The sequence below is a fragment of the Apium graveolens genome, chromosome 10, assembly GCF_009905375.1.
Source record: "Apium graveolens cultivar Ventura chromosome 10, ASM990537v1, whole genome shotgun sequence".
In the NCBI taxonomy this organism is placed as follows: domain Eukaryota; kingdom Viridiplantae; phylum Streptophyta; class Magnoliopsida; order Apiales; family Apiaceae; genus Apium; species Apium graveolens.
This window is the reverse complement of record NC_133656.1, coordinates 205,020,384-205,048,225: the sequence shown is the minus strand read 5'-3', so window position 1 is coordinate 205,048,225 and position 27,842 is coordinate 205,020,384. Positions and strand designations below refer to the sequence as shown.

General features: G+C 33.0%; 1 protein-coding gene, 1 long non-coding RNA gene and 1 other non-coding gene across 4 annotated transcripts; 1 reads left to right on the top strand and 2 right to left on the bottom strand.

The window, feature by feature from the left end:
- Positions 1–1,443: 1,443 nt before the first annotated feature.
- Positions 1,444–5,429, bottom strand: LOC141693622 (uncharacterized). 2 transcript variants are annotated; one of them, XR_012563160.1, is made up of 5 exons: positions 5,197–5,429; positions 4,814–4,945; positions 3,972–4,067; positions 2,558–2,741; positions 1,444–1,732 (listed from the first exon to the last, which is right to left on the bottom strand). It is a non-coding gene; the product is annotated as an uncharacterized LOC141693622 (long non-coding RNA). The 2 variants fall into 2 exon arrangements; XR_012563159.1 differs by having other exon boundaries at positions 5,231–5,428.
- A 2,033-nt stretch (positions 5,430–7,462) lies between these two features.
- Positions 7,463–7,569, top strand: LOC141694494 (small nucleolar RNA R71). The gene has a single exon (XR_012563797.1). It is a non-coding gene; the product is annotated as a small nucleolar RNA R71 (small nucleolar RNA).
- Positions 7,570–12,203: 4,634 nt separating this feature from the next.
- Positions 12,204–15,191, bottom strand: LOC141693109 (uncharacterized). The gene is made up of 6 exons (XM_074498114.1): positions 14,838–15,191; positions 14,632–14,708; positions 14,499–14,535; positions 14,176–14,362; positions 13,825–14,044; positions 12,204–12,693 (listed from the first exon to the last, which is right to left on the bottom strand). The coding sequence occupies exons 1-6, from the start codon at positions 14,962–14,964 to the stop codon at positions 12,415–12,417; spliced, it is 927 nt and encodes a 308-aa protein (XP_074354215.1). The 5' UTR covers positions 14,965–15,191; the 3' UTR covers positions 12,204–12,414.
- Positions 15,192–27,842: the final 12,651 nt, after the last annotated feature.

Sequence of the window (27,842 nt, the reverse complement as noted above, 5' to 3'; positions counted from 1 at the left end):
AAAAGAAGATATGTTTGGAGAGTTGTACAGCTAAAGGACTACAGTAGATAATCTATGTTTGATGTATTTTAGGAAACAGAACATATCATATCAATTAGGAGATATCTTGTAACTGTGTAGTATATAAACACAGATTAGGGTTTACACTATATGTGTTATCATTCACGAGAATATTATTCATTGTAACCCTAACAGCTTTTAGTGATATTATACATCACTGAGAGAGTAGATTAAACCTACTGTAACAAAGTTTGATATATTGAATAAACTTGTTTTCTATTACATACTTGTGTTTATAATCGAATTGATTGTAGATACTATATTCAACCCCCTTCTATAGTATCATTGAGGCCTAACACATTCCATGTGGCTGAAATTGTTGCCTTTGTGCAAACTGTTGCTGAAAACCAGGAGGATTGAAATGCTTGTTTCCAAACTGCTGGTAAGGCTATTGCATACCACCCTGATTATTGCTCCAGCTGAAGTTAGAATGGTTGCGGTTGTTAGGATGATAAGTGGCAGGAACTAGTTACTGCGACCTCTGAAAGTTGCTCACAAACGGAGCTGATTCACTAGATATAGCATATTGCTCTGTCGCATACGAACCTGCATAAAGTTCACAAACACTAGTTATCTGATGAACACCATAGATAGCCAGAGAATCCACTTTCATAGTTAACGCCTTTAGCTGAGCAGCTATAGCTAAAGTTGTATCCACCTCCAGAATTCCTGCTACCTTGCCTTGTGGTAGTCTCTAAGTTGGATGATATTCATTAACGGCCATCATCTCAATTAGCTCATAAGCTTCCTCATAGCTCTTAGCCCATAAAACTCCACCTGATGCTGCATCGAGCATAGGTCTTGGCTGTGTTCCCAAACCATTATAAAAGCAATTTATCACCATCCACTACACCAAAAGTAGCCTTCTGCATCATTCCACAAACATTGCAACAGGCCAAATAAATGTTGCAACAGACCAAAAAATTTCAACGGCAACACTTTTGTGATGTTTGTATTTTTGGCGTTGCCTTAGGGTTCAAAGGAAACATTTTATTATCAAGGGCATCACCAAAAATTATGTTGCAAAAAGCAATGACATGGCAAAAAAAGGGAGCCAAATGACACGTGGACTGCCACGTGGACTGATACGTGGTACTTTGACATGTGGTTTTTTGACACGTGGCAGTTGTGGGGCCCACTGATAGGTGGGGCCCACTGACATGTGGAGCCCACTGACATGTGGGTCCAGCTTTACATGTGGCACTTTTGCAATACTTTTTAGTACCTATTTGTGACATTTTTAATACCTATTGCAACACAATAACAATGGTCAAATTTTGAAATATACTTTTTGCATACATTAAAGCCCAGTTCTATATTAGAACTGTTTTCCCAATCAAAGTCATTAGAAAGACAATACAATATCACCAGTATGATGAACTACATCATTTAGACAATTTTTAATTACCAAAAGATTACATTTTCAAATGTGATATTACTGGACAATTCTAAAGTACCTGAATTAATACAGCTACTACACACGTTCAGACTTGGAAATTCCTACATAACTCTGCGTTACAAAATCAACAACTACTTTAGCAGATAAAATGGCATGTCCTTGGCCTGGTGTCATGGCCATTATTTGACCACTGTAATGAGGTAGTTCTTATAAAATCTGCCATCATGGGTGGTTTTAGACCAGAATCCTTTAACGGGCTCTCATCATCATAATCTGCACACAAAAAAACTCTAGTTAGTCAAGGGTATATCTTGTATACATACAAATCATGTGTGCAGAAAAAGAAAGGCCACCCCATTTGTCTGGAGAGCGTGGGACTTGGATATTGATCAACGCATTCAATTCTCAATATAAAAAATATCAAGAATCCTAAACACAAAATTGGACACGAGTGCAGGGACAAACCTACAAGGGTGACAGAGTAATCTAATTTGATAAAATCTTTCATTCTTAAACAATGTCTTTTTTCAATTAAAAAAAAGGATTACCAATAAATTTATTTTACTTAATCATATAACTACTTTAAACACAACATCAAAAAGATAAAAACAATTAAAAAAAATATCAAAAGGATAAACTAGAGCCAGTTTTCCAGAGGTCTTGACCCTAACAAATAAGTTTCTCAATGACCTTAAATCCTATTTGCAGATTGGACTGTGCATAAAGTGTAGAAATGCAACATCAAGGATCGGATTCAGAGCCCATACAGTCAAACATACACTGATTTGCTGAGTATGGTAACACAATAAGATAGTGAAATTAAGAGTTTCTAAAATTACGTCTTGCTAATAATTCTTTTTTTCTATTTTGGATAACAAATACAAGATACGCAAATGAGAGAATTTTGCATTCTTCATTTGTTTAAAATTTTGGGGAAATAATATCAAAAGACGGAGCTCGGCAAAAACTAGTTATTTGCGATGTTATAATGTATCAACTCCAATCACAATATTAGACTTGCTTGTACAGGAAAATTAACTAGTGCAGGTTTTATACTAAACGGAGATCAACTGTAATATGTTTGAAGATCAACATTACCTGATGATGCAGGAAGGTGATAGTGTAATTTTAAGAACTGGGATGCTTCTTTATCTTTCTTGTGGCATAAAACTATAGCTAATGTACTAGCATCTACCACGTGCATGTGCTCATGCTTCTATGATTCGACTCCTGTCGGAATGAGTTCACTTGCAGTCATCGGCATCTAGATCACAGATTCAGTCTGACAAAGAATAGAGGGAGGGATACATTGTGAGCATACTAACAATCATGTGTATAAAAACAGAAAGATTTACCAAATTGGCCACCACAAACAATTAAAATATTATCTGAAATATCGAGGAACTTGATCCCTGAAAAACCTGAAGAGAGAACAAATTTAAAATTTGATAGGCAAATTGTGCTTCATTCTCAACTAGTGAACGGGGAAGGTCGTCACCATCAGCTATGAAAAAATCTTGTTCAAGAAGGATGGGAATATGGTGAGTACTAATTGTTCTAGATTAAAATAAAAAAGGATTTGTTTCCTTTGATTATTATGGTACGACATATAGATAAGTATTTAGTTTGAAGAAATTAATTTCATGATTTGCAAGTAATTTCAATACTGATGCTCTGCTGAAAAATGTAATTTCACGATGATTGTACTAATTCTCTGCAAAAAAACTCACCTTTTTACCCCTAATCCTTATTATGTGTAACAAAATAACCACTTTCTTTCCTCAAACTCATACTCCCTCCGTTCCGAAAAACGTTTATTTTTGTGTTGGACATAATTGTCAATGCACACTTTTAATCATTAATATCTTTAATTTTGTACTAATAATAAATGTAAAAACTTCATCATATGAAAGTAGTTATAAATACGAATCCAACAAAATCACTCATGATTATATTAAATCTTACAGATTAGGTATAATTTAATAATTTATCTCATGTTATGAATACGTAAGTGACAGAGGGAGTACCCTTTCTTAAGCACATAATGCACCCAGTGAGCCCAGCAAAATAAATGTACATGTACATATGAAGCTCCCTATCTAACCAAAAAACAAGGCATTCATGTAATTGCATATTTTTCCAATATTTGTATTATCAACAAGACAATGAACACATAATGATCAGATCTGCTTTCTCAATCTGAACTTATTAATAATCATGTACATACAGTTACATTCATGCAAAACATTAAATAAGTGATCCTTATAAAAACTACACTTAAATTTCGATACATTAGGAACAGGAAATTTTATTAATTTATCTCAATTGTTATTTATACTCAAAATTAAACTGACATTGGCATCAATTAATTATTTATTTAACGAGATTATTAGTAAAAATCAATGAAAGTTTTTACAGTTACCTGACAAAGCAGCTTGTGGTTAACCGCTAAATTGTAGAAAAAACCATTGTACTAAGGACATGTACTGTTTCTTGCACAGAGAACCCTTACCTTTAATATGTCCAGGTCCTCATCCATCAATTTGACATCTGCATCAGAAAATGCACAAGAGGGCCCCCCATCCAGAAGTATCCAAACATAGCCAACCTATACTAGGACATTTCCATATCAATACATTAGAGCTCGGGCCTTAAATGAATAGCCTCACTAGGAGAAAACATACCAATGATGCCTTACAAATGCTTGCCACCATAAGATCTCTAAGTATGTCATCCACATAACCACATATATAATTGAGGACATGTGTATTAGCTACAAACATCACTACGGGTTCTAAAACACATTACCACAAGTTATAAACATATACAAACAGTTGCAGGGGAGAGAGCACTTTCAACACTACCACGATATAATCTAAATACAAATGAGTCCCTCAAATCCTGGAACACGACTCTTGCTCCTACAAGTTATGAAAAAGTTAAGCTACTTGCAAAGACTACCAAGTAAAAATATTAGGGGTAAAATATAAAATAATACATTCTATCACCACATTAGTTCTTATCAAGTTACTAGTCAAAGATAGGTACCTCGGAAAGTATAGTAACTCAAGATTTTCACCCTATATTTGTTACAGCTTATAAAATGGTAAAAAGGGATGTTCTATAAATGAGAAAACACTCATCTAATTTACAAAATTTTATTTTGGGTCACTAGCATTAGAATTTGGGTTTTGCATATGTTTTAGGTGCACCTTTGACTCCATTTATTGCTTCTTTTTATTATTCTCAATATGTCATTTCTGCATGATGCTCCTATCACAGATTTTAATGACAGTACTGAAACTTGCACTAAGAATGCACTACAAGCCGTTGCAATCAATTTTACTGACTTACCTATGAATTCACAAGTTCTTCTGATAACATCAGCTGCTGTATCCTTTAGGCTGTCAAAGGTAGCAACAAATAACTCATCAACTGATTCTCTATACTCGAGTATAGTTTCTAAAGCCTCTGAATTCTCTTCACCTATATAATGTACATATAACAGTAAGAAATTGTTAACAGAAATAATCGTAATTAAAATAGGGACTTAGATAGCAAATGCTGAAAAAGTCTGAAATTAAAATCAAAAAATTGGGAATTGCACGCAACAAGTGAAGAATAACCCTAATTAAAACCCCTAAAATTAAAAATCCATCAAGTTAAAAAAAATAATCAAAAACCCTTTCTAAACAACTTTGAAGAGCTAAAACGTAAAACAGGCAAGTTCATCTAACCACTACACAAAACACACACTGACGGAGGACTGACTTCTAAATCAGTGTAAACTGATTTACAATCTTCCAAGCCATCATTCTGAGCTACTCTGTCGGAGGACTAACTTCTTCTTGGCCGACATCTTCTTTCCTGCTTTGGGAGCCAACACACAAATCTAGGGTTTGAGAATTGGGGGAAGGGGAGAGAAAGAGAGAGAGAGAGAGAGAGAGAGAGAGAGAGAGAGAGAGAGAGAGAGAGAGAGAGAGAGAGAGAGAGAGATTGACTTGTGAATTTGTTCGTAAGAATTGAGAGGGATTCGAGATGTGTATATACAGAAGTTGTGTTTCTTTGGATCGATGAGCTGGCATCATTTACAACCGTTGGATTCAGTTTCTTTTTGTTGGATTTTGATTTTGTTAATAAAAAACTTATTTATTAATTTCTTTTTAATATTTTTAAAAATTCTTACTTATATGTAAATATTTTTAGATTTCGTATGTGATTTTATTAATGTTTAGTGTCCTTTTATTGTTTTTCATTTATTTATATAATTATTAATTTAAAAAAAATCGACACTTCATTCGGAAATAATAGTGGAGGTGTTAGTCTATTTCGAGTGTTTTGACTATTATACAACCCCACAAAATAAATATATAATTCTAAAAATGATGGGATACCCCTAAAACGGATAGTTTTAAACATAAGTACGGTTGGATCGTCGAGATTTTATTTTAAAAGAATCGATACTTCATTCGGGACAGTAGCGCATATAGGGCTTATCCTATTCCGAGTACTTTGACTGCTATACAATCCCGCAACATAAATATATAAAATCCTAATAATGATGGTACACCCCTAAAATCGATAGTTTCTAACATTCGTACGGACGGATCGTCGAAATTTTATTTTAAAAGTATAGATACTTCATTCGGGACAGTAGCGCAAATAGGCCTTGGTCTATTATCACTGCTTTGACTGATATAAAATCTCACAAAATAAATATAAAAAAAACCTAATAATGATGGTACACGCCTAAAATCGATTGTTTTTAACATCTGTACTGATGAATCGTCGAAATTTTATTTCAAAAGTATCGATACTTCATTCGGGACAGTAGCGCAAATAGGCCTTGGTCTATTATCACTGCTTTGACTGATATAAAATCTCGCAAAATAAATATAAAAAAATCTAATAATGATGGTACACACCTAAAATCGATTATTTTTAACATCCGTACGGACGGATCGTCAAAATTTTATTTTAAATGTATCGATACTTCATTCGGGACAGTAGCGCAAATAGGCCTTGGTCTATTATCACTGCTTTGACTGATATAAAATCTCGTAAAATAAATATAAAAAAAAATTAATAATGATGGTACACGCCTAAAATCGATTTTTTTTAACATCCGTACAGACAGATCGTCGAAATTTTATTTTAAAAGTATCGATACTTCACTCGGGACAGTAACGCAAACAAGGCTTGGTTTATTTTGACTACTTTGAATGATATAAAATCTTGCAAAATAAATATAAAAAATTTATAATAATGATGGTACACATCTAAAATCGATTGTTTTTAACATCCATACAGACGGATCGTTGAAATTTTATTTTAAAAAAATTAAAGGAGTTAAAAGAGCCTTTACTTTAAGTAGAAATAAATTATTTCTATAAGGTTATAATTAAATAATGTGGAATAAAACACATTGTTTTTCTTGGTGTAGTGGTTTGCACTACACTTTGTGAAGTGGGAGGTCTTGGGTTCAAATCCTGGGAAGTGTAAAATTTCAGAAAATTTTTGATTTAATACTTCACCACTGCCACGTCAGCAGGGTCCCATTGCCACGTCAGCAAAGTGGGGCCCACATGGGGGACCACCTGCCACGTCAGCATGGTGGGGACCAGGTGTGACCCAGCTATCATGTCAGCAGGGAACCCCCCTGCCACGTTAGCAGAGTGGGGCCAACATGGGGGACCCATCTGCCACGTCAGGAGGGTGGGACCCACATGGGGTGACTAACCTGCCACGTCAACAGGGACCACCTGCCACGCCAGCAGTGTGGGGACCCAGCTCTGCCACATCAGCATTTATTTATTTATTAATAAAAAAATGAAAATTTTTTAGTAATATATGTATTGGCAACACTTTACGAGATCTATGCTAACATAATTAAAACATGTTGCAGTATGGTACATTATTATATAGCTACTGCAATATTATCTACGGCAATATCACGTAATTATGTGGTAGAAGGCCGTTTATGGCGTAGTGATCCAGTCAGGCATTCCATGATGAGGACACTTCCTAAGCATCTCCTTGTAGCGCTCCCAGGCTTCACATAGAGATTCACCTGATTGTTGCGCAAATTGAGAAAGAGCATTCCTGATTGCAGTTGTCTTTGCCATAGGGAAGAATTTAGTAAGAAATTTCTGAGCAAGATCCTCCCATGTCGCAATAGAACCTGGTGATAGAGAGTGCAACCAGCTCTTAGCTTTATCCCTCAGAGAAAATGGGAAAAGTCTCAGTTTCACAGCATCTTCAGAAACAATGTTGAATTTAAAGGTCTCGCAGATCTCAATGAAATCCCTAATGTGCATATGGGATCTTCCGTTAGAGAACCCCCAAACTGGACTGAATTCTGTACCATTTGAATCGTGTCAGGCTTGATTTCAAAGGTATTAGCTGCAATGGTTGGTCTGATAATGCTAGACTGAATGTCATTGATTTTTAGTTGAGAATAATCCTTCACCGCTTTTGTTTCTGCTATTGGTTCTCCCATTGCAACAAAAACGTTTTCTTCAACTTTTTCAACTTCTTCAAAAACTTCTTTTTCCTCTTCTTCAACTTCGTCTAGTGTTTCCTTACGAGATTGAGAACGTGTTCGCATACACGCTCTCTGGAGTACCTGAAACACACGAACAAAGTAAACCTTATAAGAAAACAATCTGAGTCGGTGAACTTTAACGACCACTAATGACAAGCACATAAACTAAATTTAACAACGATCTCCGACAGCGGCGCCAAAAACTTGTTCGCACAAAACCACGCAAGCGTACGCGATCACCAGTAGTATAAGATTAAGTTAAGTTCGTTCCCACAGAGACTGGTTTAAACAGAATATGCACTTATGCAATAATGTATGGTTATTATTCACTGCTAAGACAAGTATCAATTTTGAGTTGATTAACTAATTAAAGTGATTATACTACCATGCATTAACTAAGAGAATAAAATTGATTTACTTATATGAGATAAAACATGAGATTCTAACTGCATTAAATACTTCATTCAGAGTTTATGCCTTTAATCTTAGCATGTGATGGTGATGCAACTAATCATATTACACGAAATTAGTATACGTTATCTTTCGATATACGTATACCCTACTACTAAACATCCACAAATAAGATAGAAGTTAAGCAGACATCAATTATGCTTAGACCCTATATGTCTGTAAGATTTGAAAACATAACGGTTTAATGAGCAAGTTATCTATTGAGATTACATAGGGCAGCGTAAGATGGTTAAAATTACACTAAGAATCATGCATGACAACATACCTAAACCTATGCTAGCATGACAAGTTCTAAATCTCTATATCCACTTTCGCTTAAATAAAGATTAACAAACGACTTAGATGTTAGCTATGAATCTAAGAAGAATAAGTACAACCATACGAGGAAATCATAAATCACCACACACTAACGATTTAGAACAATCAATTATTGAAATCCATAAATAAATCCGCTAGAACCCCATGACAATGATTAGTTCATGATCGAACACATCGTCACCATGGGTTCCAGTGAAAACATGATAATAAATAAGTTCAGAATACTACAAGATATATAAAAGTACTAGGGTTTAGAACAAATCAAAAATAAGCATCCAAAAGTATCGTCTAAATCGAAGAATACAAAAGTGAAAACTAAATCTTCTTCTCCTTAACCATCTTGTGTGCTTTAGGTCTTCTTTATGTTCTCCCTGGCTTCCTTGTTCTTAAAAACGTCTTCTTTTCATTATATATAACCCTGGGTGACCTGGACTCTCGCAATAACCAAATTACAATCAAATCAGGATTCTGCAGAATTTGGCTAGCGCGGGCGCGCTCTGTGTCTGACAAATGGGGTGTGGGCGCGCTCCTTTGGGCGCGGGCGCGCCTGCTTTCTGTAGAATTTATGCAGCTCTCTGCTTTTTGCGCTCCGTACTTCGTACAAACTTTCACGACTCCTTCCCTGATCTCTTATCAACATATAATCATTTAAAAGCTCATTTCCATCTCTGACTAGTGCCCTGCAACGACTCAACACAAAACACATGAAAAATACCAAATATTTGATTCCAAAACATCAACTTAAGCCGATATGAAGCGTTTCAAGTAGATATAAAATCCATTGATGAGAGGGTGCCACCCGCGGTGTTATGCTTTGACGACAAATTATGGTAATGACTAAGCATTGGCGGCAAGTTAATGGTATTATGGGCATTCTAGAGTTTTCCACCGTTTTCGTAATTGGTCTATTAATGTTATTGTCTTCGTCATCAAGCCACTGAACCCATACTATTATGCTAAAATTGACCCATTAAATCGTTAAACTATCATTTGAGATGTAACCTATTGACGATGATGTGTACTGGGGCTTAAAGTTACGCTACCACTATGCGGCTAGTGTACTTGAGTTCAGGGGCGGACACAATATCGAAAACTGAAGGGGGCCAAAATAAATTAACTCATAATTAAATGGGAAAATATTTTTTTAAAACAATTCAAAATAAAAATCTTTACTCTTTCAAGTCAGGAAAATATTTATAATCTGTAGATTAATCGTGTGTCCATGTAATATGACAAGAAAACTTGTTTAAACTAAAATATAAGGAGAAAAAAAATATTAAATAGGATTGTGTAAAATACATAAAACGAAATAACAAATAGGGTATACGAGCAAAAAAACATAAAAGCAACTTCATATAACATAATAACAACAGTAAATAAAATGCTGGTTATACGAGTTTAACCAAGGCCCCCACTAGCATCTACGGGAAGGCCCCACCACACCAGTCCCTCTTTCATTCCCTGCTTGAGTTCCAATATATTTATGGGTGTTGATGATGTATGGTATGTTCAGATCATGATAATACAGTATTAACAACTTAAAAACTAATTATTTTATAAAAAAACAGAGGTTTTCAAATTCTTTGTTTAGCGTCTAATTATAATTTTTTAGCTTACCGTATGATGGTTTTTTAAATTTACTTGTTTTATTTTTTAATATACATATATATTATTATTTCTGATATTATTACAATACTGTTTTAATTTTTTATGGTTTATTGGAATATTGTTACAACAGATAAGGATATCGAAAAATATAGAATATTGAATTGAATTAGTTTTGTGATAAAATATATTATATAGCTATAGTTATATATAGTAAAATATTTAATTTTTTTATTTATGTTTGTATCATTGTATCATATGTTGGTATTTGAATAGTACTACAACAAAGAAATCTTTTTATATTTAAGATTAATTTAATCTCTAATCATATTTAATGTAGAATTTTATTTGGATATTATTATCGTATTTTAGTGTTTGAATAATACTATTAATTAAGGTAATCATTTTCTATAAGTGATTGTAATTAGATATAATCTGGATGGTATGTTTTTAAAAATATCAGATCAATAATAATTAAGATTGTTTGACCAAAAATTTTTATAAAAAGTCTTTACACTTTTGATGCTTAAAGTAATGCAAGAGTTAAAAAAAGTTAAAAAATATATTACAAAATAAGGTGGTACCAGTGATGTGGGCCGTGGGGTATGAAATTGGTTTCAGTGTGAATACAGGACACGTGTGGTTTTGTAATTACTTTGTGAACTAAAAAATCAACCCGATCCTTAATCGAAATAGATAAAAACATTCAATATATTCCACTTATTGTTGAGAGGAAGGCTTGTGCATGATAATCAAGTACGACTACTGCAAGTTTCTTGTAATTCATTACGGTTTGCAGTTAAGTACAATATAAGATGATTTAAGGACACCAAGATTGGAGGGGGGGAGGGGGAGGTAAAGTATCGTTAAAATTATTCAGATGCAGTAGCTTTACTAGACCAAAATTAATGATTTAGGATTGTAGCTGCAGCTGCAGCAGTTAAAGAAATCGTTTCTGATTTAGTTGTGGACCTGAGCTGCCCAGAGGTGCACTCCCTGGTACTTAATTCAAAATAGCTTGCTCTAAATAATTTGCTTGTTATATTCATGCTCATTGTGACCAGATAATTCACTTTTCAGCTTTCGCCTTTCGGTTTTGGTTAAAACGCTTCCATTTCTACAATACCAAGTGTTTAGTTGGTAATTAGGATCTCAGTGTTCTGTCACAGCCTTTAAGAGTAAACTCTGCATCGAAGCTTAGATTACTGATATGAATATTATACAAGTAACGTGAAGAAGAAAAGCAACAATCTTAGAGTGCAAAAATTGAGTATATCTCAACTTCGCATTAAGTTGGTTTAATTATCTGTTGGCGCTTCCAGCAACTCTGCTGCAGAGTCCACTCTTGACCTGCAAATCTATCTCTTGCAGCGTTCTTTTTTCTTTCCTTTAGGTCGCTACCTATTGCTTTAGTATACTTTTAGTGGCTTGGACTTGAAGTTTTAAGTCCCTTTTTACAGTTCACTTCATTGTTCTGACTTCTGAGTTCTGATACATGTACATTATTGCTGTTATTTCAAAGACGTGAACTTGAGTACTGGGTAAAAAGGGTGATGTTTTAGTTTTCCTATTTATTTGTTCAAAATATTAATTATGATACCAAAAAGAAAAAAAAATCTTTACTGCATTAATAGACTTTTGGTTAAGTTTTTTACCTGAACTTTTTGCAAACTTTCAATTCATGCTATATAATATATATGTTTAGTTGTTTACTCTTTCCTCCATTGATGTTTATTCCTTCTTGTATAGCTGGTCAAAGATATTCCTTGTATTGGTAGTAAACATCGAATGAAGTCTAGTGCTGAATCACATTCAAAGCTAGAAGTTTTCGACATGCAATAGATTTACAAAAATCCCTACGCAGCCTTATCAACACGAAACTCAGAGCATGACAAATTACACACGAAAGAACCAAACCATTAAATGACATTTAAATTTACCCTAGAAGTAGATTAATGAAATTGATAGATGAATGTGCCAGACTCTGAAAACCACAGAAAACATGATCACTGGGCTTTCAGGCACCACACAAGGAAATGGATAGATCTAAGTTAAGTTCCTGTGATGAGCCAAAGGAGTTATTCAAGTTGGCCTTGAAATATGAAGACGAAATCGCTTCACTGAAATCACTCGTGGAAGAAGCATTGCTCCTTTGAGTTGATGGATGCTGTAGTGAGAGTGACAATGATAATCCACAAGCATCAGTCACATTGTGAGCTTCGTGTATATTTACCGGGTTCTCAAGTTTGTGTTTCTTTCTCGCTGCGGTGCATGCTTTATCTTCTTCTTCAACAACCTGTAAAAGGAGGGAAAAAATCCATAACTGCTGCTTGTAAAATTTAATCCTTCTAGAATGGTCGCAAACAGTTAACATAACAATTATTCAGCTTAATGAAATATAGGCTATTCTATTTGATGCATAAGGTGCGTGGCCTAGTGGCCCCAAAATATACATTGCCAAAACTTAAAGACTGTTGTTTCTACATGTTACAGTACTGCAATATTGCATTTAAGGGGCTTGGCCTGTTAGCCATCTTTAGATCCCAAAGTAATGGCCTCCACAGTAATGCAGAACTGGACCACAATTTGAAACTGTTTTACACTAGTAACATTATAAAGATATAGCAAGTTACCATGCATCTTATTTGCTGCTACTCGCTAGTATAATGGACTTATAGTTAAGTTATTAAGTATTGCCTCGTTCAAAACCTCAAGGTCTTAGGCAGAGGGAACACCCTGCCGCTTCAAAATCCCACAGTTTTCATACTAAAATCCTCAGAATATTGAGGTCCCGAGGAACCGTTGGGTCGAAAACTCTTGTTATATCAATGTTAGTTATATATGAAATTTTTTAAGTGCTGGTAGAACGACTCAAGTGATGCTAATTTTGTTCTAATACATCTATACTATTATTAAAAAAAACTGGCTAGCATCTGAAGAGAATAACCAGAGCAGTGTGTTTCATTCATGATCTCAATGACTAATATATAAAAAGCATAAAATTCTCAAACCCGTTATACAGACCATAAATAATTATAAATATTGTTTACTACAGAAACAAGCACAGAGCCTAATTAAAAGTAAGATTACAGTTCAGAGTATTATACTCTGCAATAGATGTTACTAAACAGAGAAAAACCCACGAGGGCAATTGACACTGTTTGTCCCAAAAAGCAAGTATATACTATCTTTACGCAACCACTGTCCATTTAGGAAACCCTCTGGTATTATACTCTATGCACACAAAATAAAATACATAAAAAAAAAAAATCTGCATGAGTCATGACTTTAAGTTCAAATTTATTATGGTAGTTTGATCAGTATCAGGTTACTTAAAAACATGATGCACTATGTGTTATGTGTATCAAGCCAAAACTATACTTGCCCCCACTAACCAAAGCACAAGATTTTTGAAAAAATTAATTACCTTGATAAAATGAGAATCTCCGATCAGCTCATGGGTAAAGGTATTGAGGTTGTGAAAGATATGATGTGGCAGAGAGAAGGCTGTGTAAATTGGAGCTTCTTGGCTTCTTACTAGTTCCTCTTTGCTTTTCTGAAACCCCGTAAAATTATCGTAACTGTACCGATTCATCGACATGGTCTCATGTTGGTTGCATTGCAGATTCTGGTCTGTGTTTCTAGCTCTGAAGAAAAGTGAACACATAACAAAAAATTATACAAAATCTACAAGTTTCTTTTTTGTGTGTAAAGATGAGTCCTTGAGTTGTAAAGCTAAAATTGTGATTATTAGTAAAGCATGAGCTTTAGAGGGTACCTTTTTGCAGGTGGCATAGGACTGATATTGAAGCCAAAGTGGTTATGATGAGAATTAGATACTTGCATGAGGGGGTTTTGTAATGATGCAAGATAACCCACACTTGTCTCTTCTTCTATGCATCCATCATTATCATCTTCTTCTTCTCTACTCTTTTTTCTGCTTTGCTGGATAAAGCTACTCCCCTCTGCAATTTTATTAACTTTTTATACAACAACTATGTAAAATATCAGCAAATTCACTTTTTTACAACAATATCTTAGTTTTCTAACTCTATTTTCAGCTGTGAAATCTTTGTGTGTGTGTGTGAAGAAATAGAATACCTTCACCATTGGAGTCGGTCTTCATGCTTCTGTACATCTGTCAGTAACACATAGAAACCATAAAAATAAAAACAACCAAAATATTAGAGGCGAGACATGCAGATAATTAGAGAAAGAATGTAAAAGTGCAGACCTGGAGATGGCTTTTGACATGTGAAATAGTAAGTCCTTTGACATCCATCAACTGAAGAACAAGCTTTGGAGTGGCCTCTGAGAACATATAAATATATCAGATCAAGTTAATATCACATGTAAATTTTCCTAAGATAAATATGCATGAAAACTAAACAAAAATTAACAACTCAAAAAATAAAAGGAGTAGATAAATGAAATGCTTACTATCTTGGCCGCCAAGCCTTTGAATGGCATGAACGAAACAGTTATGAAGATCAGGAGTCCATCTTAAACGAGGAACTTTTGATCTTATGTACTGTCTAACCCCTCCATTTCTTGCACAAGAACTCATTTTTATTTTAATGAAATTTGGCTTACAAATAACAGTTGAAGAGAAGAAAGGCTTGGACTTTACAATCTTGTTGAAACTTGTCTAGGTCTAAAGTAACAATATTAGCATGTCCATAGAGAGAAAGGCAGAAAGGCTATAATTGTTATATGTATGAGTATGACTATACGAGGGAGAGAGAGATATGAGGATGAGGAGAAAAGGAAGAGACGAAGGAAAGAGTCTGTAAATTCTTTTTGTGGGGAACTTTAATTGCATCAGTTGAATTATTAATAATTATAGTATCCAACTCCCTCTGTGCAAAGGAAAAAATAATAGTATATCTGATCACGAGCTTTTCAGTTTCTTGTTTTGTTTGCCAAAAATGAAATCAATTGCCCAAAGACAAAATCTGCTGCCACTTTGACTCTACCCTTCCTTTCCTTCCTTTCCTCTCCACATCCCCCTGCAATCCCAAATACGCCAATCTTCGTCATCATTACACCACAACACCCCTTCTGTTAGCCCTGGTAAATCGTTCCTGTCCATGGCTATTTACTGTCGTATATTTTCGTATTTCGTGTACTTGAAGGTTATGCACAAAATCAAAATCGACATATTTAGGATTTGTGTACTTTCATGATTGTCGACTTTCGTTTCGTGTCGTTTTGTGTCTTGTTTTTGGTGTAAAATTGAATATTAATATTAATTAGAATAAATAAATAATAAGTTTTTAGGTAAAAAATTTACGAAATATATTAAAAATATATTTAGATCACATTTATATACATATTATAAATCAAATAATTATTTTAAAAATAAATATGCACATATCTATTATAAATATACATATATTCATTACAAACATTAATATTTAATTATAATATTTATTTAGTCGTATACTTCGTGTCGTGTCGTGTACTCGAAGGGAAAACACAAAATCGACACCAAAACTCGGTCGTGTACTTTCGTGTTCGTATATTCTCGTGTCGTGTACTATAAAGGTAAACACAAATACTAAATTTTGGTGTTGTTTCATATCGTGTAAGTCCTGTCATGTCCAAAATTGTCGGGTCTACCTTCTATGCTACTTTTATATGATAGTATTAAAGTACTTATGCACACATTTTCATATTTTCCATTTTTCTATTTTTTTTAATTTTGTTATTTGAAAACTAGTAGAACAGACAGTATATTAAATTCCGGGAAAATGATTTTCTATTTAAAAACGATTTTTCAATCGTTAACAACATTCTCATACGATAACATATTGATCAATGTTGTGTTACGTATATTATATGGTTCAATCTTCAAAGGCTTTAATAATTAGTTAGGTCCGTGTCCGTCTCAGTATATTTCTACTGATTATGGAGAAAGTATAAGGCTTGTATTCTTGAAATCTTATAACAGACTTATAACGAGAGCGCGTAAGACACGGTTACACACTTGCACGGTTGCATTGCACCTATATATATTTAGATCAATGAAATTTTAACTTGTAAGAAATACCACTATTTTTTATTTCATTACGCGCAAGTCATGGGAAATTATTTTAACATCTTCAAATAAAAAGTATATTGAAGTGATACTAATGATAATATATCAGGGAGAGCTGCGTATTTTGGTTGGGGGTGCATTTTCGTGTGGTTGGTAAGAGCAGGTAAATTACTTTCCTATAATGCCATTAATGGTGCTACATTTCATCGACTCATACAATTATTATTACAGTCCCTTTTAATTACATGTAAGCGCAGAACTGCAGAAATTGAAGGCAATATCCAAGTCTGCAACTGCATCATACATAAGTACAAAACTATATATGTTTCCCCTCCAAAATACTAGACGCTAGATTTTGCTATTTACATTTTAGCACTCCAAAGAAAAATTCTGCTATATACTATATTATTATATATTCACTTGCTTCATAGGATAACAATTTCCATTATAAAATTCAGTAATTAATTATTATCTCTGTTTCATTCAATTCACAACATGTTTCTTTCAACACTTTACACGTATTTTAAGATTAATATAGAATATACTTTCATAATTTATTTTAATTTTTTTTTAAACTTTAATCATTAATTTTTTATTTAAAAGAAAAGAATTCAAAATAATTTATATAACTATATTTTATAGAGGAATATTAATATATGTGTTGAACTCTCTATCTTCCAAAAAGAAGAACCATGTAGTTTAAAGGAAGAACCATGTAGTTTAAAGGAGTATTAAAATATGTGCTCAACTTTCTGTCATTCAAAAAAGAGAACCTAATAAAATAGAGGGGAATAGAATTTACGGCAACTAATTATTTTTTAATTTTTTCGGTACGATGCTTGGATGATTTTTTCTCTTGTTGTTTACAAGAATAGTTTTAATGCTACATGTGACATATGAGCTTCTTCCTCAATCTTGGATATCCGAGGAGCACCATGGAGCGACCATAAGCTCAATCCCCACGTTGGCCCGAGTCAACTCAGCCCCCTATATAAAATTTGTGGTTTTTCTAAGAAAGAACAATTCATACATTTTGTTCAGAGTCACAGACTGGGATTTTTCAAGTTTTATCATGGTTCCAAGCCCGTCAAAGTAAGTAATAAAAAACTAGACTCTCTTTTACATGGTGTGATTTAAAGGGACGGACACATAAATAATTTCTAACCGCTAATTAATCGAGTCGTAAATTGTGTCGAGGCCTTTTTATATATATATAAATGGGTCAAGTAAAGCATGCTTTATTGGTAAAAAACTAAGAAATTAGAAAGTTAGAAATTTGAATAAAATATAAGAAAACAATCATTCTTGTGTAAATTTTAGTGGATAAATAAATCACAAACTTTCTTAATTTAAACCTCAAATAGATCACATTTAAAAGATAGATATTATATATTCAAAAAATAGATCATCGATTTTTTTAAATAAACTTTTATAAATATATGATATATATACAAATAAGAAAATAATTATATTTAAAAATATTAAATTAAATTTCGATAAACAATCCAATTAATTATTCTGAGTAATTCTCAATTGTTCGGTTAATTCGACAAATAACTCTGATTTCCGCTTTTTGTAATGTTGATAATAATTTAACAAGTAAAAGTTAGAGTAAAATCCATGAAATCCACATTTTTTTTGATTTTTCTAGGTTCATCTATATTATGCAAGTAAAATATCTTGTAAAATATGTAATATTGTAAAACATGTTTCAAAAATATCACTATTTCAATAAAATCATATCGGATCTCATACATTAGAAGTACAACATGTATGTTCAGTAACTAAATATGTATGTTGTCCAACATGAATATTTATATTCTGCAAATTAAATATATTTTGTATAATATTATATTTTGTAATATTCTACTTATAAAATATATGCAATCTGTAGAAATTTTAATAAAATAGTGATATTTGTAGAATATCATTCGAAAAATAATATATTTTATAATATTTTATGCTATATATTACTTTAAGAATATATATGAACTTTAAGGATTATAATAAAATGAAATAGTGGATTTCATAAATCTTAACTCTTGTAAAAGTGAAAACTAAATTGTGAAACTGTATCAAAACTTTATTCATTTTTATACCATAGTAAAAGAAATTTGAAATTAATACTTAGTGTACATAATTTTTATTATTCAAAAAAATGACTGATTAAATAATAACCATTTTTGAAACAAATATTTCACAAAAATGAACCTTAACCACCTTTCAAACAATAAAAGTAAGGACAAATAGGTTAACCTAATCTCAAAAATTTTGCACTCAACTTAATAAAATGATAAGAATTTATATTTAAGTAATTGTGATTAATATGTGGTTAACACACTAAAGCTGTGCTTCCGAGATTTTTTGGGAGAGAAGAGAAGAGATAAGAGATAAGAGATAAGAGATAAGAGAAAAGAAGAGAAATAGTAGAAAAAAATAAATCTGTCATGTGCTCCCGAGTTTGTGTAAAAAATGAGAGGAAGTGATAAAAAGAAGAAGATAATGTGAGAGGATATTTCTAAATCTTCACATTTTTGGGAAGAAAGTTTTGGAGGAAAATTGTAAGGAATTTTCTCTCCGGATCATTTCTCTCCTCTCACCAAAAAACTCGGGAGCACGCCTTGAAAGGAAAATTTTAAAATTATCTTTTCTCTTCTCTTTTATTCTCTCCATTTTCAAACTCTGGAGCACAACATAATGTCGGAAAGTTGGTTAATTGGCTAAAATAAAATGGAATTGATCGCCAACTTGCAGTGAATAACTTAACTTAACAAATTTTGGAGTCCATCTTTTTCATAAAATCTAAAATTCATAAATATATAAATTTCATAAAATCTATATTTTCATAAAACATTTAAATCTTAAATTTATAAATTTCATAAAATCTGTAAATTCGTAGAACTTATGAATTTATATGTTTTTTTAAAAAATATGTAGGTAAAAAGTATGTAAATGTGAAATATTTTTTAAAACTTTATTGATTATTTAGCAAAAAAGCACTAAGGATTTTATTTAGCAGAAAATAACTAATGGGTTTATTTAGAAAAGAAAAAGAAAAAACTAACAATTATAAAAAAAAACTAACAAATATATTTAACAAAAAAACCAACAGATTTTTTTAATAAAAAAAATTAGCGGATTTATTGAACAAAAAATAAACTAATTATTTTTGTAAAAAAACAAAAGTTAACGGATTTCGTAAAAATGAAAGATGAGTTGATGTATGTATAATTTTTGTAATGTTAAATGACTAAATAATAAGTTAATTCTAATTTTATGACTGGTTATTAAATTTTTTGAGTTCAATGAATGAGGTCTCAGGTTGAACACAAGTTCAACAATGTTTTATAAATCATAAAAGTAAGACATGAATTGCAAATTCTTAATTCCTATCATCAAAATATCAAAAAGTTAAAGTTTGAGATAAAAACCCTTTGCAACTTCAAATTAATACACAAATTAAAAATTATTTATTTATAAAGGAGAGCAGGGGACTAGTATGTCTTTCGAGCTACACTGGATCTTCATCTTCCAGATCCTATATAAAAGACTATGTCCCAGCTTTGAAAACACTCATAATTATGGTTTACAAACGGGACAGGACTGCACGGAGAACAGTCATGAGTTCATGATCTAAAAAAAAAGATTACATTCCATTTTATACTAATTCTTTTGATTAGAATCGGGATAAAATCTGAAAAACTAATATAGTGCGACTAAGGGTCAACCGACGAGAAACATGAAAAGAAGGAAAAGAGAAGCAGACAAGAAAATTTTAAAAGTCATGTCGCTGCATGTAATCTCAGCCGTTAAAATTTACCAACTTTCTGAGAACATATGAATGGTGATAAGTGATAACGAAGAAAAATATACAAAATGGAAGATGTATGCATGTATTCCAAGCTTTTCTGGAATTGTGCGTTGGGGACTGGGGTAAACATCATGCAGCTAACCACTATTCTTCTTTATGTATCTCGAGCTCCCGATGTAACGACAGTAAATAAAATAAATTTACTAATGCAATAAGTTCTCAAAATCGATCACTCAATCAATCAGTAAGTTTATTCAAATTTATTTCTACGGTTAGTATAAAGTCTCTTTGGCACTGTTGGGTCATTTTCTTTTATACTGCATTGTTCTGTATCTATCTGCTAGACTAACTAGCTAGGCTAGGGACTGTGCCGACTTTTTGTGCACCCCGCTCCGACAAGTACAGATTAAAGCGTTAAAATTTTCTTATTCTATTTTTCTAATTTTTTCAATTTTTGATTTAGTAAATAACAAAAATTACAATTAACTTATATTTTCTCTAAATATATTATCATCATTCATAATATTATCCTTAAATTCCCACAACAACTTCCATCAAAATTTTTAAAATCAACTTATCATAATAGTATTCTCCTAAAACTTTAACTTTCCTCCTAAAGTTTCTCGAACATCTTTTATTAAGATTTTTGAAATTAACTTACTATAATTATATTTTCCAAAACTTTTTACTTTCTCTTTAAATAAATTTACTAATCTTGATGTTCTCCTCAACTTCGTTTTTAATACCATTTTTTGTCCTTATCATATATTATATTTTTCTACAAAATTTCCTTTATACTTATATAAAGGAGAAGACATAGACGTTTAGGTGTCGTATATCAAATCGTCTCGTTCTAATTTTCTAATTTTCTCAATTTTTTATTTTATAAATATCAAAAACTACAATTAACATATATTCTTCTAAATATATTATCATCATTCGTAATATCCTCATTAAGCTTGTATGACATCTTCTATTAATATTTTTTAAATCAACTTATCATTGTAATATTCTCCTAAACTTGTACTTTCCTCCTAAAGTTCCTCCGACATCTTCCACTAAGATTTTTGAAATCAACTTATCATAATAATATTATCCTAAAACTTTTACTTTCTTTTTAAATAAATTAACCAATCTTAATATTATTCTAAATTTATTTTTTAATACCATTTCTTCACAATACCATATATTATATTTTTAAAAAAAAATCTTTTAATTCTTAACCTATTAAATCTTACAAACAAAAGTATCTATGAATAATTAGTATCATCATTCATTCGTTATATTCTTTTAAACTTTCTACAACGTTCCACTAAGATTTTTTGAATCAACCTACCATCATAATACTTTTGTTAACGGAGTAATTTGATAACAAAGAGGCCAGACGGTGATCGGTGTTCAGGAAAATCACCGGAGTGCGTTGATTTGTGCTTAAGAAATGACTGTGATTACTAGGGTTTATGTTTGTCTTCTCAAAACTCTAAAACACGTGCCCTCACAATATGCCTACGTACCTCCTTTTATAGAGAATCAAGCTGGACGTAGTTCTTGGGGAACAAGAAACCTATATGGACTTGCTTTCTCATTCCATTGCCCAATAGGAGTTGTCGAACCAACTTCCTATTATAAATCGAACATTAATTTGCTTTAGGAGTGCCCGACGATGCGGCCTAGTCACAAAGGCCCAAAGTGTGACGCCCTCAAATTCGGGGTTAAAAAATGAGAACTCACACACCTTTAAACTAATACTCCCTCTATCCCAACCAATTTATTACCTTTTCCTTTTTGGGATGTCTCATCCAATTCTTTACATTTCAAAACTTACAAATAATAGTCAATGGGTCCCACCACTTTCTCATTTTTCCTCCCTTTTCACACTACTTTTACTCCACTATCTCCCTTTTATATATTAAAAATTGATGGGTCCCACCACTTCATCCACTTTTTTTCTCTTTTTCACTAATTTATACATATTTCTTAACCTCCGTGCCCAAACCAAACGTAAAGAATTGGTTGGGACGGGGGAGTAATAAATAAGCATAAATCCCAATTAACTAATAATAGGATCTAAACAGGATTAAGTTTGAGACAAGATTACAACTACCAACCAGATAATAAATATTACAACCCAAAATAATATTTAATTTACACAATCGATTCCGACTTGGAACTGACAAAAAACCCACTATAACTTTATAAACTTTTCAACTAAGCGCATGCCCACACACAACCTGTACTACCTGCTCTGGCATCTGGAAGCCTACGAAATAGTAGGGGCCACCAGGTACGCTCTTACGAGCAGTGCGACTAAATCTGGTCATCCTCTTGCTTAACTACCATGGTTAGAACAGAGCAAAATATATGAGCATAAAAACTCAGCAAGTAACTAAAAGACAGTTCTATGATGCAATATTCAACATTTATCCACAATCACTTTTAAGGCATTCTACTTTAAATCTCTAGGTTGCAGATTTCTGTCTTTGGGCTATGAAAGGGTTATGAGGAAAGGTTTGGGCTTTCAGGAATCAAGGCTCAAGATAGGGTGAAAGTCGACATTCATCACAAATCATTAACAGGATCTCAAAGACCTTTCAAGTGGAAAGCAGGAATCTATTCAACTCTGCGAATCAACTATATGATTGATAAAAATATCAGAATAAGAATAAGGGTTTTCAAAGCTGTATGCTAAACAGTAACACAATCAACTCATCTCGAATCATTTTAAATCATTTCCTTTTCAAAGAAGCAATTGTTTAGGCAATTTATTCAATATCTTTTTATAAAATGAAAAGGAACCCTTGATTGGACTACTTTAACTTTCATAAATAATAATACGAAGATCAGCCCGTACCGACCTCCATCTGGCCGTTAAGGTACCTATGCATAATTTCAGCCTTAAAATGGACTAGCCCTGCTAGTCTCTTATATGACTGGACTAGTCCCACTAGTCTCTTACGTCTCAATCTAATCCTTCAAGAATTCATTTGGAAAACCTTGTGTTGGAAAATAAAGGTTTTACTAAGTTCATTTTATCATTACCAAGAATATGAAATAATTCAGACTCTTTTAAGTTGAAAATCATTCTTAAGTTCAATTTCAAGAATTCAAAGAAATTGAATGAATCAAAGTAATCAAAGATCAATACTATGGTCGAGATCAAATCACAATCAAAGTACGTAAGTTAGGTAATCAGAACAGTCTTAAAAATCACTACTGAATAAGGTATACAAAGGAAGAATATAGGTTAATCAAAATAATACACAAGGGAGTTCATAAAGGTTCTTCTAAGGTTAACAAGAATTCAAGGAATCCAAAAGAATCAGGATATGAATCAACAGGGTTATGGTAAGGGTTTAAACAATAATCATATCAAGTCGTTACAAGAACACTATCAATGTGTTTCAAAGGTTCAATAACAGGTATGGCACACGAATCAATATCAGGGTTCAAGAATCAACATCATGTTACCATAAGTGTTATAAGGATCAATACTCTATCATGGCATCATCAATATCCTCTCTATAATCGAATTATACAAGTAGACAGAGTTATTTTCCTGAATTCGCTTTCCTGCTTTTCAAGTGTTGAACTACTACCACATAGAACACCTTTCCTTTTCCTAGCGTGAATGCCTTCACGCTCGGAATATACAATTCAAACAGAAATCTCTAATTAGCAACTTATTCGATACTCGACGTTTCTCAGAACGTCTAACGATTACCCCTTTTCGCAATACCCTAAAAGTATATACACGATCTTATTCACATAACAAGTTATACGATATACTCGTATACTTCAAATTAAATAGTCATCGAATCAGATATTGCGACGTAATCATAACACATAGCATGAAATACCTTATACCCAAAACTCTATACTTGAGTTATAATAATGATTGTACAATCCTATATCAAAACAACTCAATCCTTTCTTTTAATTCACATAATTCGAACCAAAACCAACAAATAAACCAAATAATTCTTAATCACCTTACATGCATTCACTTAATGAAATCCTAGAATCAAATCAACCACTTTTACAACCATAATCCATTCGACTTTATCACAAAACGCAATCCATGAATCAAACAATGACATGCAAGTACCAAAATCACTTATAAACTTGAAATCAAGCCAACACTCATCCTTTTAAATCATTTTTAACTTAAGTATTTACATGTAAAGCTATAACTTGGCATGTATTTGATATTTTATCCAAAACTAACTCAATTTCATCCTTAAAACCAAAACACATAATTAGAACCTAAACATTATTGATTATCCACCTTAGCATATAATTCAACTTGATTTCTTAAAAACAATCAAGAACATTCGAAATTTCCAAGAACCGAAACATGCATGCATCACTTTGGGTCTTTAAACCACAACTCAATCTAATTATCCAATAATTTCAAAGAACAATCAACAACAAGTCATTTACATCAACAAAATCAACTTAATCTTTTCAAAAATCAAGAACCCATTCGGGGTTTAAAAGAAACATCACATGCAGACTCAAAATAACTTCTTTTGAATAGGTAGAGCTCAGGCACGCATCATAGCTCACCACCGGTTCGTCGGAGTTCATCACCAGTGGCGGTGGCTTCACAATGGTGCCCTCATTCGAGGGTGTCCAACCACGAAACCCCCAATTTTACATCAATTTCTCAAAACAAACTAACATGCATACCTCAGATATCATTCATTTGTAAGAAATCATGCTTAAAAATGAAGTGATGAAAAGAACCGAGAGGTTCTCGGTGAACCTACACACATTGAACATACACACACACATGAAAGTATGTTCTTGCATCTTTAGAGTAAAATAAACTCAAATATTTGTTTAGGATTGAGTTTTAATGGAGGTTATGAAAGAAACAAAGAGAGAGGGAGATTATACAGAGAGAGAGAGAAAAGAAAAGTCGAGAGAGATGAGAGAAAAGAGAGAGGGCCGGGGTGAGGAAAAATAAAAAAGAGAGAGGAAGGAGGGTATATATAATGAATGGCCAGGGGTATAAAGGTCTTTTTCCCACTAGCTTCTAGGATTTTCTTTTTGCTACTTTTTCTTTAATTCAAAAACGAATTTGATTAATATGCATCTCTCTCGAAAAGATGAAAATGGGAAGAATATCAATTTTAAAATATAGAATTTGAAATTATCTTTCCAACCATATTTTAAAATAATTTTTGAGCGTACGGTTTATTTCTATGGATTTTACAAGATTACGCCCAAAATAAAAATAGAAATCAATTAAATCATTTTAAATTACACCGATCACGAAATAAATTCATCTATCATTTTTGTAAAGTCTCTAGGAGTATTCTTAAGATAACAAAACAAATTTGACGCTTCGACCATACTCGAATGATTTTATAAAAATATATAAAGGTTTAATAAGCCTTATTTTAAATCAAATAAATCCCTTAAAATCATTTAAAAATAACCAGAGCACATAATCAAGCCTATTTTCAAGCAATGACATGTATTCATATATCACGACTCATATCGTAACACATTCGATCATAAGAGTCCCCTTTTAATTAATATACACTTTTCGCATAACGGGCCGCGTCGGGGGCCGCGTCTTGTCTGACGGCCCGACGCTGAGCGTTTTCAATTACGCTTCTCAATCATTCTCTTTATATCAACTGGCACATCACTGGAATATAATACTCACTTAAACATTCCTATTTCACACCATAACACATAGTTCACATTTAAATACCTTAATCTCTTTTTAAGACGGTTCAACCTGACGGCCCGACAACACAGCTTATCCCCTAAGCTGACTCATCAAACTGGAACGGGCCATTTTACGTTCCCAGTTACTATTATACAATAAAGACAATTAACCAACCAATTCATTTAACACAGAATTATACTTAATTCACTTAATCACGTCGCGAAATTCCCAGTCGCTACAATCTAGTCTAAGCAAATAGATGGGGATACTTTTATTGCATTTCACTCTCTAGTTCCCAAGTTGACTCCTCTACTATAGGATTTCTCCACAACACTCTAACTAGAGGTACAACTTTATTTCTAAGCGTCTTTTCTTTTCGATCTAAGATTCGAACTGGTTGTTCTGCATAAGATAAATCTTGTTGTATTTCCACCGGTTCCAATTCGATCACATGGCTTGCATCAACATTATATTTCTTCAGAAGAAAAATGTGAAACACGTTATGAAGATGTTGCATCTGCGGAGGTAATGTTAACTCATAAGTCACTTTCCTGACTTGTTTAAGTACTTCGAATGGTCCAATATATCCTGGACTCAACTTTTCTTTCTTCCCGAATCTGGATAAACCTTTCCATGGAGATATCTTTAACAATACTATGTCTCCGGGCTTGAATTGCAAATCTTTTCGATCTTGATCCGCGTACTTCTTTTGTCGATCTTGAGCAGCAATTAACCTTTCACGAATCATTTCCATTTTCTCTTTTATTTGTTGAACAAGCTCTGGGCTAATTAGTTTGCGCTCACCAACCTCGTCCCAATATATAGGGGATCTGCATTTTCTTCTATACACCGCTTCATAAGGCGGTATACCAATACTCGCGTGATAAAGTTTGTTGTAGGAAAACTCAATCAATGGCAAATGATCGTCCTAATCTCCTTTGAAATCCAGTGCACAAGTTTGCAACATATCCTCGATCGTTTGAATTGTCCTTTCGCTTTGTCCATCAGCCTACGGATGATACGCCGTGCTCATTTTCAATTTAGTTCCCAAATGATCGTGAAACTGTCGCCAAAATCTCGAGTTAAATCTCGGATATCTATCGGACACGATAGATACTAGAACTCCGTAACGCATCACAATCTCGTCCAAATATATTTTGACCAACTTTTCCAATGAAAAGCTTTCGTTGATAGGAAAGAAATGTGCTGATTTTATCAGTCGATCGACTATCACCCAAATCACATCATGATTAGAATTGTTCTCCGGCAATCCCACTACGAAATCCATCGCAATATGTTCCCATTTCCATTCAGGTATATCTAGTGGCTGAAGCAGCCCACTCATCCGCTGATGTTCTTCTTTGACTCTTTAGCATGTATATCATTTACTTATCCATTCCGCGATTTCCTTTTTCATTCTTGGCCACCAATAACTTTCCTTTAAGTCCTTGTACATCTTTGTACTTCCAGGGTGAATTGAAAAAATTTGAGTTATGCGCTTCGTGCAAAATCTCATGCTTTAGCTCCACAATATTAGGTATCCAAATGTGTGAGTTAACGCGATATATTCCTATTTCTTCTTTTTGAGCTTTAACTTCCTTTCCTGACAATTTATCTTTCTTGTGGTTCATTACTTGTTCTTGACAACATCGAATATTTTCCAAAATTTCTGGTTCAAATGACATTGCATACATGGCTCCTCTTTCTAGCTCTAAAATCTGCACTTCTATTTCCATCTTCTCAAAATCTTTGATCAATTCCTCTGATGAAGTTAACATATTCAATCTTTCTTTACGGCTTAATGCATCTGCTACCACATTCGCCTTATCGGGGTGATAACTTATTGTACAGTCGTAATCTTTGATCCACATTCGCCTTATCGGGGTGACAACTTATTGTACAGTCGTAATC

What these genes read in the sequence shown, in the direction of transcription:
- LOC141693109 (XM_074498114.1), bottom strand. Translation starts at nt 14,964, where the DNA reads ATGAGTTCTTGTGCAAGAAATGGAGGGGTTAGACAGTACATAAGATCA. An exon ending in ATGTCAAAAGCCATCTCCAG is followed by an intron (nt 14,536 to 14,631) that starts GTCTGCACTTTT and finishes TGTTACTGACAG; the next exon opens with ATGTACAGAAGCATGAAGAC. An exon ending in CCTATGCCACCTGCAAAAAG is followed by an intron (nt 14,045 to 14,175) that starts GTACCCTCTAAA and finishes ACTTTTCTTCAG; the next exon opens with AGCTAGAAACACAGACCAGA.